The 15,986-nt window shown below is 43.7% G+C and overlaps 1 protein-coding gene across 1 annotated transcript; it reads left to right on the top strand.

The window, feature by feature from the left end:
* Positions 1-44: 44 nt before the first annotated feature.
* On the top strand, positions 45-12,616 carry tnfaip3 (tumor necrosis factor, alpha-induced protein 3). Its single transcript, XM_035663590.1, has 9 exons — positions 45-216; positions 1,874-2,288; positions 6,284-6,474; positions 6,725-6,866; positions 7,338-7,508; positions 7,617-7,797; positions 8,028-9,025; positions 9,237-9,442; positions 9,616-12,616. The coding sequence occupies exons 2-9, from the start codon at positions 1,982-1,984 to the stop codon at positions 9,901-9,903; spliced, it is 2,484 nt and encodes an 827-aa protein (XP_035519483.1). The 5' UTR covers positions 45-216; positions 1,874-1,981; the 3' UTR covers positions 9,904-12,616.
* Positions 12,617-15,986: the final 3,370 nt, after the last annotated feature.

Below are 15,986 nucleotides of genomic sequence, written 5' to 3'. Positions count from 1 at the left end.
TTTTTTTTTTTTTTTTTAAAACTATCTCTAGCGGACGTGTGTAGTCTTTTGAAAGACTTCGCTAGCTGCGAGGGCTCCAAAATAGATCTGATACTGAAGGAAAGAGAAGGTTGAATGGCGCCGAGGACCGCTGCGGTGAGGCTGAGTGAAGTGGCTGAGAGAGGACTAGCCTGAGCATCCGGGAGGGCTTTGTTATTACCCCGACATATTACACAGGTAAGACACCCGTCCTCCCTCCCTGTGCCTCCCCGTGTGAACGACGCTTCTTACCAAGGGGGGTAAGACTTGGTGGGGTACAACAACGTTTGGGCCTTGAGTAATGTATGGTCGTGTTTGTGGGGGGCGGGCGGGAGGGGGGACATGGAGGAAGCTTGAAGCCTGCTCACGACAGTGGCTTTGACAGCCATTGTTTACAAAGACGTCACCCTCAAGCGGATAACGGGGCATTTAAACAGCCAAATGTAGCATCGGCGGCGCTGCACTGGGTCTATACCCGCGCTGTGAGACGCGATTGAAGGCTACATTGTTTCAAAGGTAGTTGTCATTGGAATTACGTAAGCCTTTAACGTCAGCAAAGTCTCCTGTTATTGTGTTTTTGTGTAGCCAGCCAGCCTAAACCGCAGCGTCCACCGCTGTGCCACTGTCTGTCTGCCTAAAGTCTGCCAGCGGTGCCAACACACCGAACAGCGGATAATGATTCAACATGCTCACTGACATCCAGGTGTCTGTTGTCTGGTCCCTGAATGACTAGCCTTTTAGCATTGGCCTAGTCTGTTGTTGCACCTGCTGCTGTTTGTGTAGTAAAGGCACAGAGGCCACTGGAGGCGAAGTATTCACACAGGTGTTGTAATTGTGTGAACTTGAACTGTATCCAGCGGCTGGCAGCTTCGAGGCTGGTTGATATGAGGATGTTGTTGGAAGTTGAAAAGTCAGCAAAACTCCAGGCCTGCTTGCTGACCATCACTTTCTACTTCCTGTGAAGGGAGAATGTGCTGACAACCTCTTCATTTTGGGTGGAATATTCCTTTAAAACCTCTAGAGTGAGACACTTCAGAAATCATTCTGCTGTTATCCAGAACTAGTACAGCCAGGGTTTAAAGTGCTGATCAAAATATAACAGTGAGTATCAAGTTTTGGAAAGTTAGAATGAAATGTTTGGCCACATTCTTAGTCTTGTTAGAAACAGAAATTTCCTGACTTTAATCAGGAAACATTGCTACGTTCTTGTACAGCTGCTTGTGTTGTGACAAAACTAAACTGTGGTTTATTGAGAACAAACTATGGGACTGAGAACAGTATCAGTACTGAAAGCCCAGCATCATACTGGCACAGGTATTGAAAGTTTTCTAACAATTCCTAACCTGACTCTGTGTTTTAAAACAGACTTAATGCGGGCCGACAGCTTTGCCCTCCAGAGAAAGGTGTTGGCGTGGGAGGAGGCCTTTGGGCAGTCAGTGTGACCTTCCCAGCAGCCTGGGAAGCCCTCAGTTCAAGTTTGGGAAAACACCAGTTTAATGTTGGAAAGCTTTGAGCTCAGCGGGACACTGGAACGCCCTGTTTTGGGAAAATTAAAAGACGAAAAAGGAGAATTAAAAGAACAAACACGAATACAAAGGCTTCTTTGTGTACTTTATTCCATTTGGCCCATCAGAATCTCCAGCGAAAAAGCACCAAGCAGCTTTAACAGTGTGTTGATCCTGTGTGTTGGGTGGTTTCCCGAACAAACTGTGAATTAAGTTGTGTGTTGAGTCTCAATTAATAAGGAAGGGGAATCTCCACTGAAAATTTCCCACCAGTCCCACCAGTCTATACTGTTATTTTCTACTGTACTCTCCTGTGAAATAACATATCCACTCCCCTTCTTTCCATCCAGTTTCCACGTTGTTTGGTCAACGGTGGTTGGTGCCTCCTCCTCCTCCTCTTCTCCTTCTCCTCGTTCCTCTTCCTCCCCTCCTTCCACCCACCTGGCCACACATCCGCCATGTCGCAGGGTCAGAACTTCCTCCCCAAATTCCTGTTTGTCTCCAACCTGCTGAAGGCGGTGAAGATCCGTCAGCGAGTGCCCAACGACGTGGTGAAGCCGGCTACCAGCGGCGGCCTGATGCACCACCTGCGCGGTATGCACCGTTACACGCTGGAGATGATCGCCATGAACCACTTCCCGCAGGCCTTCAGGGAGGTGGTGCAGGCTGCCATCCTGGACCGAGCCATGCAGGCCTCGTTAGAGCAGGAGAAGAAGCTGAACTGGTGTCGGGAGGTGAAGAAGATGGTGCCCTTACGGACCAACGGTAAGAAAGATTTTGCTGATGTTTAGGAACTGTTCTGGACTCTGAAGTCTCCAGTAAACCAGGTTTCTATGGTTTTCTCACTCGTGGGTGAAGCTCCATGAAGGTGGGAGGCTTTAGGGTTCTTATTGCATGTACGTTTGTGGTTGAGTGTGTGTATGTATTTATGGATGGATATGAATGAATGCTGTTTGAGTAGGAGGTTCTGGTGGCATTTAATCCAAAGTTCAACAGCAGGAACGATTCAACAGATTGGTCACAGAGCTGATGTTAAACTTTTGTGTTTCCTTGATTTCAGGAATTGTGGCTCAGGGCGGAGGATGTGTTTTGCTTTTGTTTCATTTTCTATGATAGAGGAGGTGCGTGCTTATGAGTCAGGGCTATTTGATATGTAAATTCTGAGATGTCATTACTCACAAGCAGGGTTACTGTAAATGACAACAATGGAGGGACACGGGTTCCACTTTCGCATACACTCATTTAGCAGCCCCCTTGGTTTTACTGTGTCGAGTGTTTGAGTTCAGTCAGCCCATTGCTAAGTCATGTTTTCTGTTACGTGGATGTCGTAACACGGGAACATCCCAGAGTAGGCAAACATTCAGACATGGGCCTGAATACTTCTGATCATACCCCTTTACTGGGAAATTCTCTGCCGTCAGATGCAGTACTGTTATTTACTGTCGATGATGTTTCGGACCCGACTATTTCCACAGTTTTTCATTTACAACCTTAGGGGTATGTCCCCTCTGTTTCTGAGTAGGTGTGTGCGTGTGTAAGTACTGTGAATGTCAGTGGACCTTAAAACATCATTTTACCTTAAGTTCCCCACCTGCCTGACTGCCTGACCCAGCTTTATGTCGCTGTCTTAGTGAGCGTCAGATGTGTCAGAGCTCACCGAGCCTTGTGTCTCAGTGACTCTGCTGGCCTGTCTTTAATCTATATTGTAATATCTTAAACACATCTGGAGTGTACATCAGATTCAGGTCTATTTTTAGATGAGAGGGAAAAAAAACTGTTTTGAAGGGAAACATCAGCCATAGCATTCACAACAGAAGAAGGAAGCGGAAATTAAGCTGGCTTACAAGTTTGTCTAAAACATGTGAGTTTCCAGAGGAAATAGTTTCTTTCTTTCTCATAGCAATTAACACTTGAGCACTGTTAAACAGTGAGAAAGTCCTCTATCAACCTCATCGCAGAATTCACTTGTACGTTCAGAATGTACTGCATGGATGAGGAACTTGCTGGATACTTATTGTGTTGTGTCCTAAATCATAGATAGTGAAACTCTGTGTAAGGGGCCTTCTGCGAATCTAAAGTCAGTATGGACCAAAGGAGTAACTGTAACTCTTATCAACTCATACTTCCTCTTCAGAAAGACCCCTGAATGGATGACAAACCCTTCTGACTTCTGCTGCCAGTAACCTAGATGGAATTTCCTGCCTTGTGAAAATGATGTCATAAAGATGAGACAGAATTTAGAGCTGGTCTAACTCTGAAGGACCCAGACATGACTTTGAGCAGAGGACGGACAACACACACACACACGCGCGCACACACACATACACACACAGAGGGCTGACTGACTGCTGCTGAGTCACTGGAGCTCAGCAGACACAGACACACACATACACAGAGAGAGAACGTGAGAGAGCAGACGTCCGTCAACGACCGTCCAGTCGGAGCAGGTCAGATCAATTAAGCTTCTCAAAGTCACAACACTGCTATAAGATCAGTCTCCGCATCTTCTGGGACATTAACAAATTTTTCTCAGGTCATGATCTATGTGAATTTACAAAAGATTAAAACCTCTCAGTTAATTTCAATCTCCCAAAAACCCAACTTCTTTCCCAGGCAAGAAGAAATATAACTGACCATCATAAAAGCAAAACAGCTCCATAAAACGTTCACTTCCCGGCAATTAAAGATAACCGTTTTCTTGTTCTCGTGAAACTTTTCCGCCCAGTGAAGAAATCTGTTATTGAAATTCACTGCGTCTCCTGTCATGAATGTCTAGGATGCATCCAAGGGTTTTTCCCAAACAGCATCCCATGTCTGTCATGTGTCCCCAACAGGCAGGATTTGTTCAGCTACAATACACTGACTCTACATACTGTAGTAGCAGAGAGGACAAACACACACACTGCCACAGTGTTTTCGCCTTATAAGTACCGTTTTCAGGTTTCTCATCTTCATGTGGTATCTACAGTATTTATTTTTCATACTGCGGTGTAATATCTCCACTTCTTATCAGAGCAGAGGCAAAAATAGTCTTGGCCAGGACTTGTTTTGTTGGACTAGTCTCACTAGACAGCTTGCAGACAAAGAGTGGGATAGTGGGATGATGTGTGACATAAACCTAGCAAGCCCAATTGGAAAGCACAGCATTGTGAACTTGGGGTAAGTGTCACCTGGATGGCAACCAGATGAGGATTAAGTCTGGTCCTACACTGGTGCGTTTTCAGGAAGTGTCCCAGCTTGCCACAGCGTGTGTCTATATTTAGACAGATGGAACCAGCAGACCGTCTTTCATCTTTAGTCGGCAGGCAGCTCAATTCAGGGTCAAAAGTCTGTGCGTTTTTGTGCACAAGAGGAACTGATCATACATGGGCGTTTGTGCCTATTCTTGCATGCCTGTGTACGTCTCTCTGTTGAGGATGGTGCTGTTGAGGATGCCTTTTTCTCACTAGAGAGCTGTGCAATTTATGTTTTTTGTTGAGAGTGATGCAAGAGTGGCGAAATGCAACAACAGCTAGCTAGTCTGAAATAGAAGTGGATGTTTTTTTTTTCTCAAAGTACAGTGGGATTGTTCCTTCAGTTGAATGAAAACAACCTTATCTCACATTACAGCCATCCCACACCACAGATAATGCTATTTTGAAAAAGTTTGTCCTTTGGCCTGACACTTAACACTAGCTAAACTCATTTTATAATTTTTGCATTGTAGCCTAACCTTTGTTTAGGTGTTATTTAAATAACTTTCAATTATTATTTAGCTCTTGTGGCGTGAACAACTCTTAGATTAGGATTATCCTGATCTAAAAGTATTGTTTGTGGCGTGCATGCTTCAGGTGTGTGTGTGCCAGGTAAACATCACTGAACAAAGGAGGAGAGATCATAAAGCTAGACAGAATATATACTGTATATTACAGTGCACAGTGTGAGTGCACATCTTGTCTCAGCACTCATTAATCACAGTCTTCATTGGGTGTTGATAGCAGTAGTTTAAGAGATAACATTCTATCCTGTCCAAGCCACACCCCAGTGGAAAGTCCAGGACCAGCTGAGTAGCATAGATGAGTTGGGATCATAGGAGGGGAACACACGCACACACAAAAGGCAGAAGTTAGCAGAGGGAAATTCCTGTGTTTAGTGTGGCAACAGGGTTTTTCATTGCTACACACATTGACAAACTTGGTCTCTCCTGTTTCACAATGAGAAAAAGACCCATTGGTGCCGTAGGAGGCTCAATAAAATTCCATGGTTTTTAATTTGTTCATGGTTACACATACGCACACACACACTTCTGTCTCTCTTGATGGTTTGTAGAATATAGAGGAAGTCAAAGTTTTCTTTGACGTGAAACGAGACAACACATTTTTTGTGGGATTTTCCAGGCAGATTATGGTAGTAGAGGAGTTGCATTTATTCCTTTAAAAATGTCTTTCAGGTAAATAAAGGGCCATTTTTCTCAGGCCGGCTGGGTAAAAGCAGAGCTTTGCCTGTAGCGTGTGCATACTTTAAGACATGTGAGGGTCATATAATAGTCTAAACACCAGATAGTGCGACAACCGGCCCAATGGCCTGGAAATCCCCAGTCTTTTGTTACACTTCTGTGTGTGCACACTGCAATTGTCTGTTGTGTATGCTGTGCACACACTGAATTTGGATGTGCGTGTGCCCCTGCACAGTTTTAGAGGTTTCTGTCACATGTACAAAACCAACTACCTGTAACACTAATATTGCATGTGTTTGCCTGCCTCTTCTGTGTGTGTCTATAGGAGATGGGAATTGCTTGCTCCACGCAGCCTCTCAGTACATGCTGGGTGTTCAGGACACAGACCTGGTGCTTCGAAAAGCCCTCCATGGTGTTTTGAAAGAGACGGACACTGGGGTCTTTAGAGCTCGCTTCCAGGCAGAGCTGCTCCAGTCCCAGGAGTTCACCCAGACCGGACTCCGATACACCACCATGGTATGAAGATTAGGTCAAAAGCCTTTTTCATTACATTGCATTAAGATTACTGCTAGACAGCAGAAGACTGAGCTAAAAACAAAACACCCAAACAAAGCAGCATCATTTTATTTTTATGGGAAAGTTCAAGCCAGAATATGAGCATGCACCATTCTCCTTATTAATATTTTATGGAATGATTTTACGCAATACATTACACAAATGTGCACAAGTTTATATCCTTTGTGTGTGTGTATGTGTTCTGTCCCAGAACTGGGAAGAGGAGTGGGAAAAGATTGTGAAGATGGCATCTCCAGTCTCCAGTAGCAACGGCCTCCAGTTTGACTCTCTGGAGGACATTCATATCTTCGTCCTCTCCAACATTCTTCGCAGACCCATCATCGTCATCGCAGGTAATCACTCTTTATCATCTCAAAGTATGTTCCTTGTTAGCCATCAAAGACTCCCTGGTCTTGTTTCAACATGTCGTTCAGTGATAAAGAAGGTGAGGGTATCTCCTCAACAACATGCCTTAACATTTTGCTGTTAGTTGTTTTGAAGTCTACATAGTGTTTGATTTCACTGTATCACCATCTGTTTTGGTTAGCGGATATAGCATGAATATTGTGCTATTAATATAAACTGTATCGAAGGCAAATATGCAGACACTTGCCGTGCACTTGTGACTTTCTGTATTGGCACTCTGCATAAGTGATAAGCATTGCTAGCATTATTCATCAAAAGCCCCAATTAGTTACCTTCCTCCAGAAGCTGAAAAGCTAACAATAAGTCCTATAAAATGTGTACTAAAAACATATTTACATTGTTCTTGGATTATTATTTTTCTTATTTTTAAATCTCTTAAATCGCTGTGCTTTCAACAGACCAGGTGGTCAGGAGTATGAAATCTGGCTCCTCTATCTCTCCTCTGAATGTGGGTGGGATTTATTTGCCACTACACTGGCCGCCCACAGAGTGCTACAAATACCCGATAGTGCTCGGCTACGACTCCCAGCACTTTGCACCTCTCATCACCATCAAAGACAGTGGTCCAGGTAGGAAACACTAAGACTGCTGTTATGCATCTGACACAACAAAAAAAGGCTGATATGAAGTTCTTCAGGGTTTTTTTTCTATTTAACATCTTGGTCTGAATTTGCCAGAAATCAGAGCAGTACCGCTAATCAACCCTGGACGGGGAGGCTTTGAGGAGTTGAAGGTTCACTTCCTGATGGAGAAAGAACAGCAGCAGAAAGAGAGGCTTCTCAAAGACTACCTGCTACTGATAGAGATCCCCGTCATAGGCTTGGGCTACGATGCTACACGAATCATCAATGCTGCACGGTACCTACAGATTATAAAAAAGATTGATATCACAGTTGTACATCCTCAATATTAAATGCACCTTTGCGTGTTGCAGCTTAGGAATGAAGAGGTTTATTTTTAGGTTGATGGTAGAAATAGAAAATGATTACAATAGCTATATTAACTTGAAATGTATTTGAAAAAGTGTCATCAACTGAAATCACAAAAAGTACAGTCTAAAGAACCATATTGCATGTCCCTGTCCCAAGGCTGGATGAGGGCAACCTCCCTGAAGACATGAACCTGATGGAGGACTATCTGCAACTTGTCAACCATGAGTACCAGCGCTGGCAGGAGGACAAGGAGCAGGCATGGGCCGCTCAGCCGCAGCGCCCACCGCCCTTCTCCGTCTCCCAGCTCTCCCTCATCGAGATCCGCTGTGCCACACCACGATGCACCTTTTACGTCTCTGTGGACACCCAGCCTCATTGCCACGAATGCTTTGAGAAGCGACAGGCCACTACCGGTGGAGGAGCGAGGATAGAAGGGGTAGTGCAGACCAAGGGAGGAGGGGTACAAGGTGGGGTTGGAGTGATTGGGGGATCAGAGACTGAAGTGAGTTCCAGAGGAGCCCGAAGCAGCAGCCCCCAATGCTCCTCGTCTGGGAGAGGGGTGGTGTTATCCAGCCCCCGCTCAGCCCCGCCAACTGCTCCTAGCCTCAGCCTGTACAGTGAAACTCACGCCATGAAGTGCAAGACACCCGGCTGCCTCTTCACCCTTAGCGTGGAGCATGATGGACTTTGCGAGCGCTGCTTCAACTCCAGGCAGAACCATGGACCCCCTGGAGCTGGAACGGCTGCTACAGGAATCCCAGGTCCCAATGGGGGGCCTATAGTCCCCCATCCGGCCCAGGGCTCCGGCTGGACCCAGTGGGGGGGCTGCGAGACAGAGACAGAGCGCTGCAGCATGTGCAGACAGGAGGCGTTCAGAATATTCAATGGCCTGTGTCCTCCCTGCATGCAGAGACAGCAGGCTCCAGAGAGGGGAGAGCCACAGCAGAACAACCCCAGGACTGAGGCCTCGTCTTCAGCTTGGAGCCAGGCCAGGGACGCTGAGCGGCCGTGCCTCACCCTAACCCCAGGGCACACCTCAGCCTGGCAAGCCCCTCTGGCCCGCCCTTGTAAAAGATCTGGCTGCCAGTTCTTTGGGACGCCAGAGAAGTTGGGTTTCTGCACTATTTGCTACGTGGACTATCAGACCAACCACCGTAAGTCCTGAAACTAAACTGGAACACTTCTATCATGTTACAAGGTTTTCAGACACAGAAAATGTCTTAAAAGTTATTTTAAACAAATGTCTGTGTCAGTTTGTTTGCATGGAAGGAATTAATGTAATGTTTAATTGGATGTCTAGTTTTCTTTACTACAAATGTCAAATCACATAAGGCATTGCTTAATGTTGGCTGCTGTCTGTTCCAGACCTGACCCCTCCCCCTGCACCGGTCCAGAGCCGGCATGGTGTGGATGCGGGCTTCCAGAACGCCTCGCGGTGTCGTGGACCTGGGTGTGGTGCTGTTGGCAAGGCAATGCTGGAGGGCTACTGCGACAAGTGCTACGTCAAAGAGCAAAGTGCACGGCTCAACCAAGTGGCACATCGCACACCACATTCCCCTCCTCTGGTCATGGTAGGTGTCTGCCGCAACTGCTTAAGTCCTTCTCCCATGCTGTACTTCACCGTTGTTTGTGTCTTCTCGCTGCCTATCTTGCATTGTCCTGCTGATCCACAGTTGCCTTTCAGTTGCCAATTGACCTTTCTCTTCTTCTTCTTTGCTTTCCCTCTCTTCCTCTGTACAAAAAGCGGGACCGAGCAGTGAAACCCAGACCTTCACAGCAATCCCAGACCCAGACCCAGACCCAGACTCAGTGCCGGCGGAGTGGCTGCAGTAATGTGTCCCCGGGTTGCACAGACCTCTGCCCAGAGTGCCACACGCGTGGCCAGGGCAGAGAGGCGGGCAGGCGGGCGCAGGCGCCCAAGGAAAAGTCCAAGCAGCGGTGCCGGACGCAGGGCTGTGACCACTACGCCAACCAAGAGAAACAGGGCTACTGCAATGAGTGTGACCACTTCAAACAGATTTACCGCGGCTGACCACATACGCACCCACGCACACAACGATGATGATGACACATCGCTAGCACGCTAGAGCCGCTGCCCTGCTGTGGGCGCCCCATGCCAGTCAATGCACCTCTGATACTAACTAACCAACTAACTAACTAGCTAGTGACTTACTAGTAACCTTATGGCCTGAAAATCAAACCCCCCATGTAGAATGTGAAGAGAGTGTGTGTACGTGGGGGGAGGGTGGGGGGGGAGTGTGTGTATGTATGTGTGTGTGTGTGTTTGTGCGTGTGTGTGTTTGCAGTAGACATGGCCTCCAGAATACCTCTTTGTGCAATTATTATCATCTGACGTGCCCAGTGCACTTACACGGTGAGAGGTTTGGCTACATGTCAGAGCAACTGACTTAACTCTTGTGTACAATATGTATTTAGAGGTACGTGGTGAATCGTGCCGGACAAAATGATTGTATGTTGACATAACAAGAAGCATCTGACATTGCTTTCTAGACCACAGCCAAGGATTTATAGCCCCCTGTCTGTCTGTCTGTCTTAACCCACCTGTGTATCTGTCTGCCTGTCTGTCTAGCTTTTGCCCTGTAGAGTGAGGGTTGCAGTAGTTGGGGAAGCCCAGCAACAAATCTGCGGAAGTAGTAAGCAGAAGTGAGCCAAACTGGGCCAAAGCAAGTAAAAGCGCCTGAAAGGAAATGAAATGGTATTCTGATTGTTTAGCTTAGTTCTCCAAAAACACTCATATATGTCCTCCAAAAATAGGCAAAGATTTGCCAAGAAAGGCTCTTGCAATCAATATTGTAAAATGATCGAGAATTAATTTTCTTCCCTTAATCAGTGGCAGTGTTAGTTCAGACTCTGAGGCAAATTAGCCTCAGTATTGCTAGTAATCCGTTATATAAGGTTGACATTATGAATTGTTAGATATGGAAAGTAAGATCACACCATGTGTCTAAACAGTGCAAGACAGACAGGGCAGGCCCCTGCTAGTTTTGGTGCTACATGTACAGAAATACAAGCCTCTCCATTGTAGCCAACATGCTGGCGGTGTCAGCGGACAGAAGGCAGAGAAGACAGTAGAGACAGGACTCATTCTCTTTCTATTCCTCCTGTCCTTCCTCTTACTTCCCCTCTTCTCCTCTAAAACAGATCTGTTGCCTTGGACTTTGTTTTCCTGTTTACTGACCACTTAAGCACCTAGAAATGCATAGACACAAACCTACACGTGCGCACACAAATGTAGTAGCTCCAGTTCTGTCAGAAGGGGATTGTCAACTATGTCTAGATGATTATCCACCTTACCACCACATATGCACACATGCACACATGCACATGCCAACACAGCTCTGTAAGATTGTATGCTCCCCACCCCAGCCTGAGGTGATGTGTAGGTAAACAAACCCGTAGAGAAATGCATTCCTCTCTGCTCCACCGCACTGGATGTGCCAAGGCGACAATTTCAAAACTTCAGAGAGCAATCCCATTGCCTGCTTTGGCTAATCTTGTTTATCTGAATGTGTTTTGTGCTGCTGTTACAACAGCACAGTATTGGGGCTGATCCTCGATAAGTTTTGCCTTTAAGTAGTGATTGAAATTTTATGGACCAGAGGGGCCTGATCAGTGATCCTGGATCAGTGCTCCCACCTATAAAATGCTTTTGTGAATATGGATCTTGGTCCATATTTTAGGACCTTCCAACCCGATGCCTCATCTCCAACACACATGCACACACACTCACACAAACACACACAACGCACACAATGTGTGCGTCTGGAATACGCAAAACTGACATTCCTGTTTTTTTGTTTTTTTAAAATTTGTTTTGGGATTTTTTAATGTATTTTGATATATTTGGTTTTGTTTCTGCCAAAAAAAAAAAATACATGTGCCATCAATCGCCAAACAGTTGTTGTTACCTCCTTAAAAATGGCCAGCCTGGACCATTCTAAACTAACTAGAGTGCCACAGGTAGACATCTCCAATTTTGTGTAACCACAGACTCGAGCTTGTCAAGCTCTCATGTTGAAAATCTCCAAATGGGCTCTATCTTTTCATAAGTATCTATTTTATCCAGATACAAAGAAATATTCATCTACAGAGATAACCTAAAGCGTAAAACATTTATCAAACAAACTCTAATGTGATATCAACTGGAACAGTTATTCCCCTCATACTTGTGCTGAAGAACTACACTGCTGTAGGCAGATGTCCATCTGTGGCTCTAGTTAGAAGAGCATAGACAAACAGGCTCTCGGTCTGCCTTTTCATTCAACTGTATCTAAAGCTGTCAGGCCAGCCTATGTTTTGACGGCCTGTACGTAGATCTCTGTGTGCTTTAATCACCTCTAGACAAACCTTAATCAATTAAAGGCCAATTAGTGGTCAGCTCATCAGGGCCCCTGAACAAGTTTTCGGGGCATTGACTGAGTTTGACTGGGAGGAGATCACATAAGTTGCACATGACTTGTCTAAGCTGCTGAGGCATTTAGGAATGGTACTCCGACTCGCTTAGGGACATTCCAACAGTAGGAAGAGCAACCAGAAGGTGTAACAAAACATGCAAACTGTGTGGAAGTTTCTTTGTGTGACCTTTCGACAATAGGGTATTGTATGAAAAAAAGCCTGATTTTATTTGTTAAGTATTTATTCATATCAAGATATCTGTATTGTGTGATTCAATAATTATTTATATGTCGTCCTGAAATGAATTATTTTTATTAAGAAATCTGAAATCTGTCTAATGTGGTTCTTGTCTCTCTTGTTATTGTGTGTGTGTGTGTCTGTGTGACTGGTTTAGTAGGGAGAGAAAAATGTGTGTGAGCGCTGTAAATGTGAATGCGACACACAAACATGTAAGTTACCCTACAAGCACTTGCACATACAGTATGCTTGTGTGTACTCTTTGAGATTCAACATTGCCCTCTTATTACAGCATATCTCTCCACTACACTGTGTGTTGCCTAATAGTGTTTCTGCTGAAAATTAGTTGCTCACTATTGGCACCAAATCCATCTCCAGTGTAGGAAGTACAGTGGGTGCTGCAAAAGTCATCAGATAACTGATCACTGAGGCCTAGTTTAGATGTGGCAGAGTGCACCATTTTCCCATGTTTAACTGGGTTAGCTCGTTTTCTCTTTGTCTTCCCTCCGCCTCCGTTGTTCTTATTTCTTTTCTCATTGTTAGACATTTCCATACAAAAAATGATGAGGTTTTTTTCTTAGGTGCTTTTTTTTCTCACTATTCAGTTTTTTCCAGGCTTGTGTTAGGGCGTCATGCTTTTAAAAAAATAAACGGGAACCCCCACCCTCACATAGAAAAACACTGTTCATTCAGGAGGAGTGGATCATGCAGTGGGAGGGGGGAGTTTGGAGTGAGGGGAGATATGGCAGTGACAGGTGGGGAATTGGTAATAGTTATATATGGCAGGGCAGAGGTGACATTTAAGTGTGGGACTACAGGGGTTGTGCGTGGGCTATTTTTCACAACCTACAGCCTGCACCACAGTCAGATTGGTAGGCTGATGTGGTTTCCTGGAAATACCCCAGCATGCAAACACTCCCTTGTATAACTGTTGCAGATGAGCGCTGTTTCACTTGATGAGTGAGTACCTGATGTGGTGCAGGAAACCTTCCCATGCAGACTCTATAAGAATAATTATGTGAAGAAAACACAAGTTACAGGAGCTGAAAACATGCATTGAGCAATATGGTTGAAACGTATCAATATCACAATGTGGTCACATATAAAACAATCAAATTAATGTTCACTGTGATGGACTAGACCTGACAAAACTCTTAATCAATAATCTAAACAATAATATATTTCTTTTTAATTTCTTTAATTTTACTGCTAAAGAGGTCAAAAGTCTTAATTCTGCAACGTTTGTTCTGTATGCTGCAAGGGTTGCTGGACTTTCTCCATGCATGTTGGAAGTAGATGAAATTGTGCTAAAAATCACAACTCTGCCCATAATCAGTAATTCTTATTATAAAATCATCATATTATATGTTTATATTATCAAAATACGATTCCGCTGAGAATCAATAAATGATCTTATTAAATTAACACCCAGCCCTGTTACTTACAATCTACAGTTGAAATGAACTAAACATAAAAACCTATTTTGGTGGAGGACAGATATTCACAACCTTCACATAGTAGTAGTAGCAAAAATGTAAAATAACCTCTACTATCATAATAACTGGGCTCCTATTAACCCCACAACAGGCACTCTCAAAGCATTGTGTACTGTATATACCAGCAAGTACTCAGGAGTTTGTGGTAATTTTACACATGTTATTTACACCATGTGAGCACAATATGAACTAAAATAATGAATGTCTCTAATCTTGTTTGTGACACACACTCTACAAGAGAGGGGCCTCAACATTAGAATAAATGCTTGACCTTCCTTTGTTAATATTGCGGTGGAAATTCCTGAAAGCTAATATAATCAATATTTTTATATTAACAATAGCATAAAAGGTGTCCATTGTAGTGACAAAGCCACAGAAAGTAACCCCTCAGCTCTGTGGAGCACTTTAGCATCTTTGAGTGCATTGTTTCAAATGTATAGCCCGTCACTTTACTGTTTTGGTTCATTTTTAAAAAAGCAACTGTTTGCTAAGTTCACCATACAAGCTGATGATATTTTAATTTTATGTTTACAACTTGTTTGGCCAACAGTAAATCAAAAACAAAACAGTTAATGCAGGTTAAACAAAATTACAGTTAATAAAAATGACCAAAACCCACTAACATGCAGTTAATGTGGAGCTTCTGGGGCCCCTGGATGTCTGGAGACAATGCAAGAATCAAAAAGACACAAAAATGTACACAATTGAACCAGCTGTTTTTAAATCCATGTGACCCCCCAACTCTGTGTTCAAGCTGTCACAATAAATTGTGAATGAAAATGTCAAATGTAGATGATAATACTGTCTCTTTATGAATGAACCCACCAAAGTCTGACTCACTGCCTCCTCTGATGAAAACTTAATGCAAAAATCAAAAGCACAGTTGAGACTCATTCGACAGGAAGTCATCTGTTATTGTGCAATAGGAAGAGTGTGTATCCATGGTTACCTTTGTCTGGCCCTTTGTAAGCAGCAGCAAACATAGATCTGTGATACACCCTTCCACTGAACAGTATCACACACACACACACACAAACTAAAAATCATCTTATAACTATGTCATTCAAAACTCCCCCGAGTCTGTCATTTTTGCCTGGAACTTGAGGAAACTTCCATATTTAGGTTACCGAGGGTCCAGTGATGAAATACACTGTGTGCTCCATGTAGTCTGAGTTTGATGAAGAGTCTCATGCTCATATATTAGCATGTTAACTCAATCCACTGAATTACTCTACTATAGGATTTGAAGGTACTTGTATACAACTTTACCCCAGTTTGTTTCTATTTACACACTACCACATCAAAAGAGATTCACCCCTCTTAGAGTTTATGAAAAGTATAGTATCACTACAAACACACTGTTATAAAGCGGTAAAAGTGTGTGTACAGTACAGTGAATGAATGATACAGCATAGCACCGCTGTAAATATATTTATATATATATAATTTCACACATAATCATTTGAAACTGGTTTGAAACTGGTTATAAATGTATTTTATATACTTAACTCATGGAGATGTACTGAGCTTGAAGGTTGGTTTTGACAAAAAACTTAACCTTAACTTAATGTCTTAAATTCAATTTACTAGATTTCTTGTGTGAGGCTTTCATCCACATCTCATGGCTTTTAATCAATGGAGGTCCTCTTGGAGAGTAAAGAGGAAGTGTTTATAGATAACTGAATACCTTATTAATAAAACTGTTAAAATAAACATATTATAATCATAAACATTACAACTGTGTTACATTGTATTGTCAATCATTCATTATCTGTGACAGTAGCAGATGCATCACAAGAGGAATAAGTTGACGAGTACCAAAAATCACTCCGGACTCTGGACAAACTGTCTACTGCACTACTATTATTATTAGTTTTACCATTACTATCACCACATACCACATAGATTAAAATTGGCTGCTATTTATTTATTTACTGTTTTTTTACTGACTGTTCTTTTGCACTGT

This window comes from Morone saxatilis, unplaced genomic scaffold, assembly GCF_004916995.1.
Source record: "Morone saxatilis isolate NCDOM2014 unplaced genomic scaffold, NCSU_SB_2.0 Contig19, whole genome shotgun sequence".
Lineage (NCBI taxonomy): Eukaryota > Metazoa > Chordata > Actinopteri > Moronidae > Morone > Morone saxatilis.
This window is presented reverse-complemented; position numbering and strand designations above follow the sequence as displayed.

Bases quoted from the DNA above. Each gene is read 5' to 3' on its own strand.
- tnfaip3 (XM_035663590.1), top strand. From the start codon at position 1,982: ATGTCGCAGGGTCAGAACTTCCTCCCCAAATTCCTGTTTGTCTCCAAC. The intron at 6,475-6,724 runs GTATGAAGATTA...GTTCTGTCCCAG, and splicing joins GACTCCGATACACCACCATG to AACTGGGAAGAGGAGTGGGA. The intron at 9,443-9,615 runs GTAGGTGTCTGC...CTGTACAAAAAG, and splicing joins ATTCCCCTCCTCTGGTCATG to CGGGACCGAGCAGTGAAACC.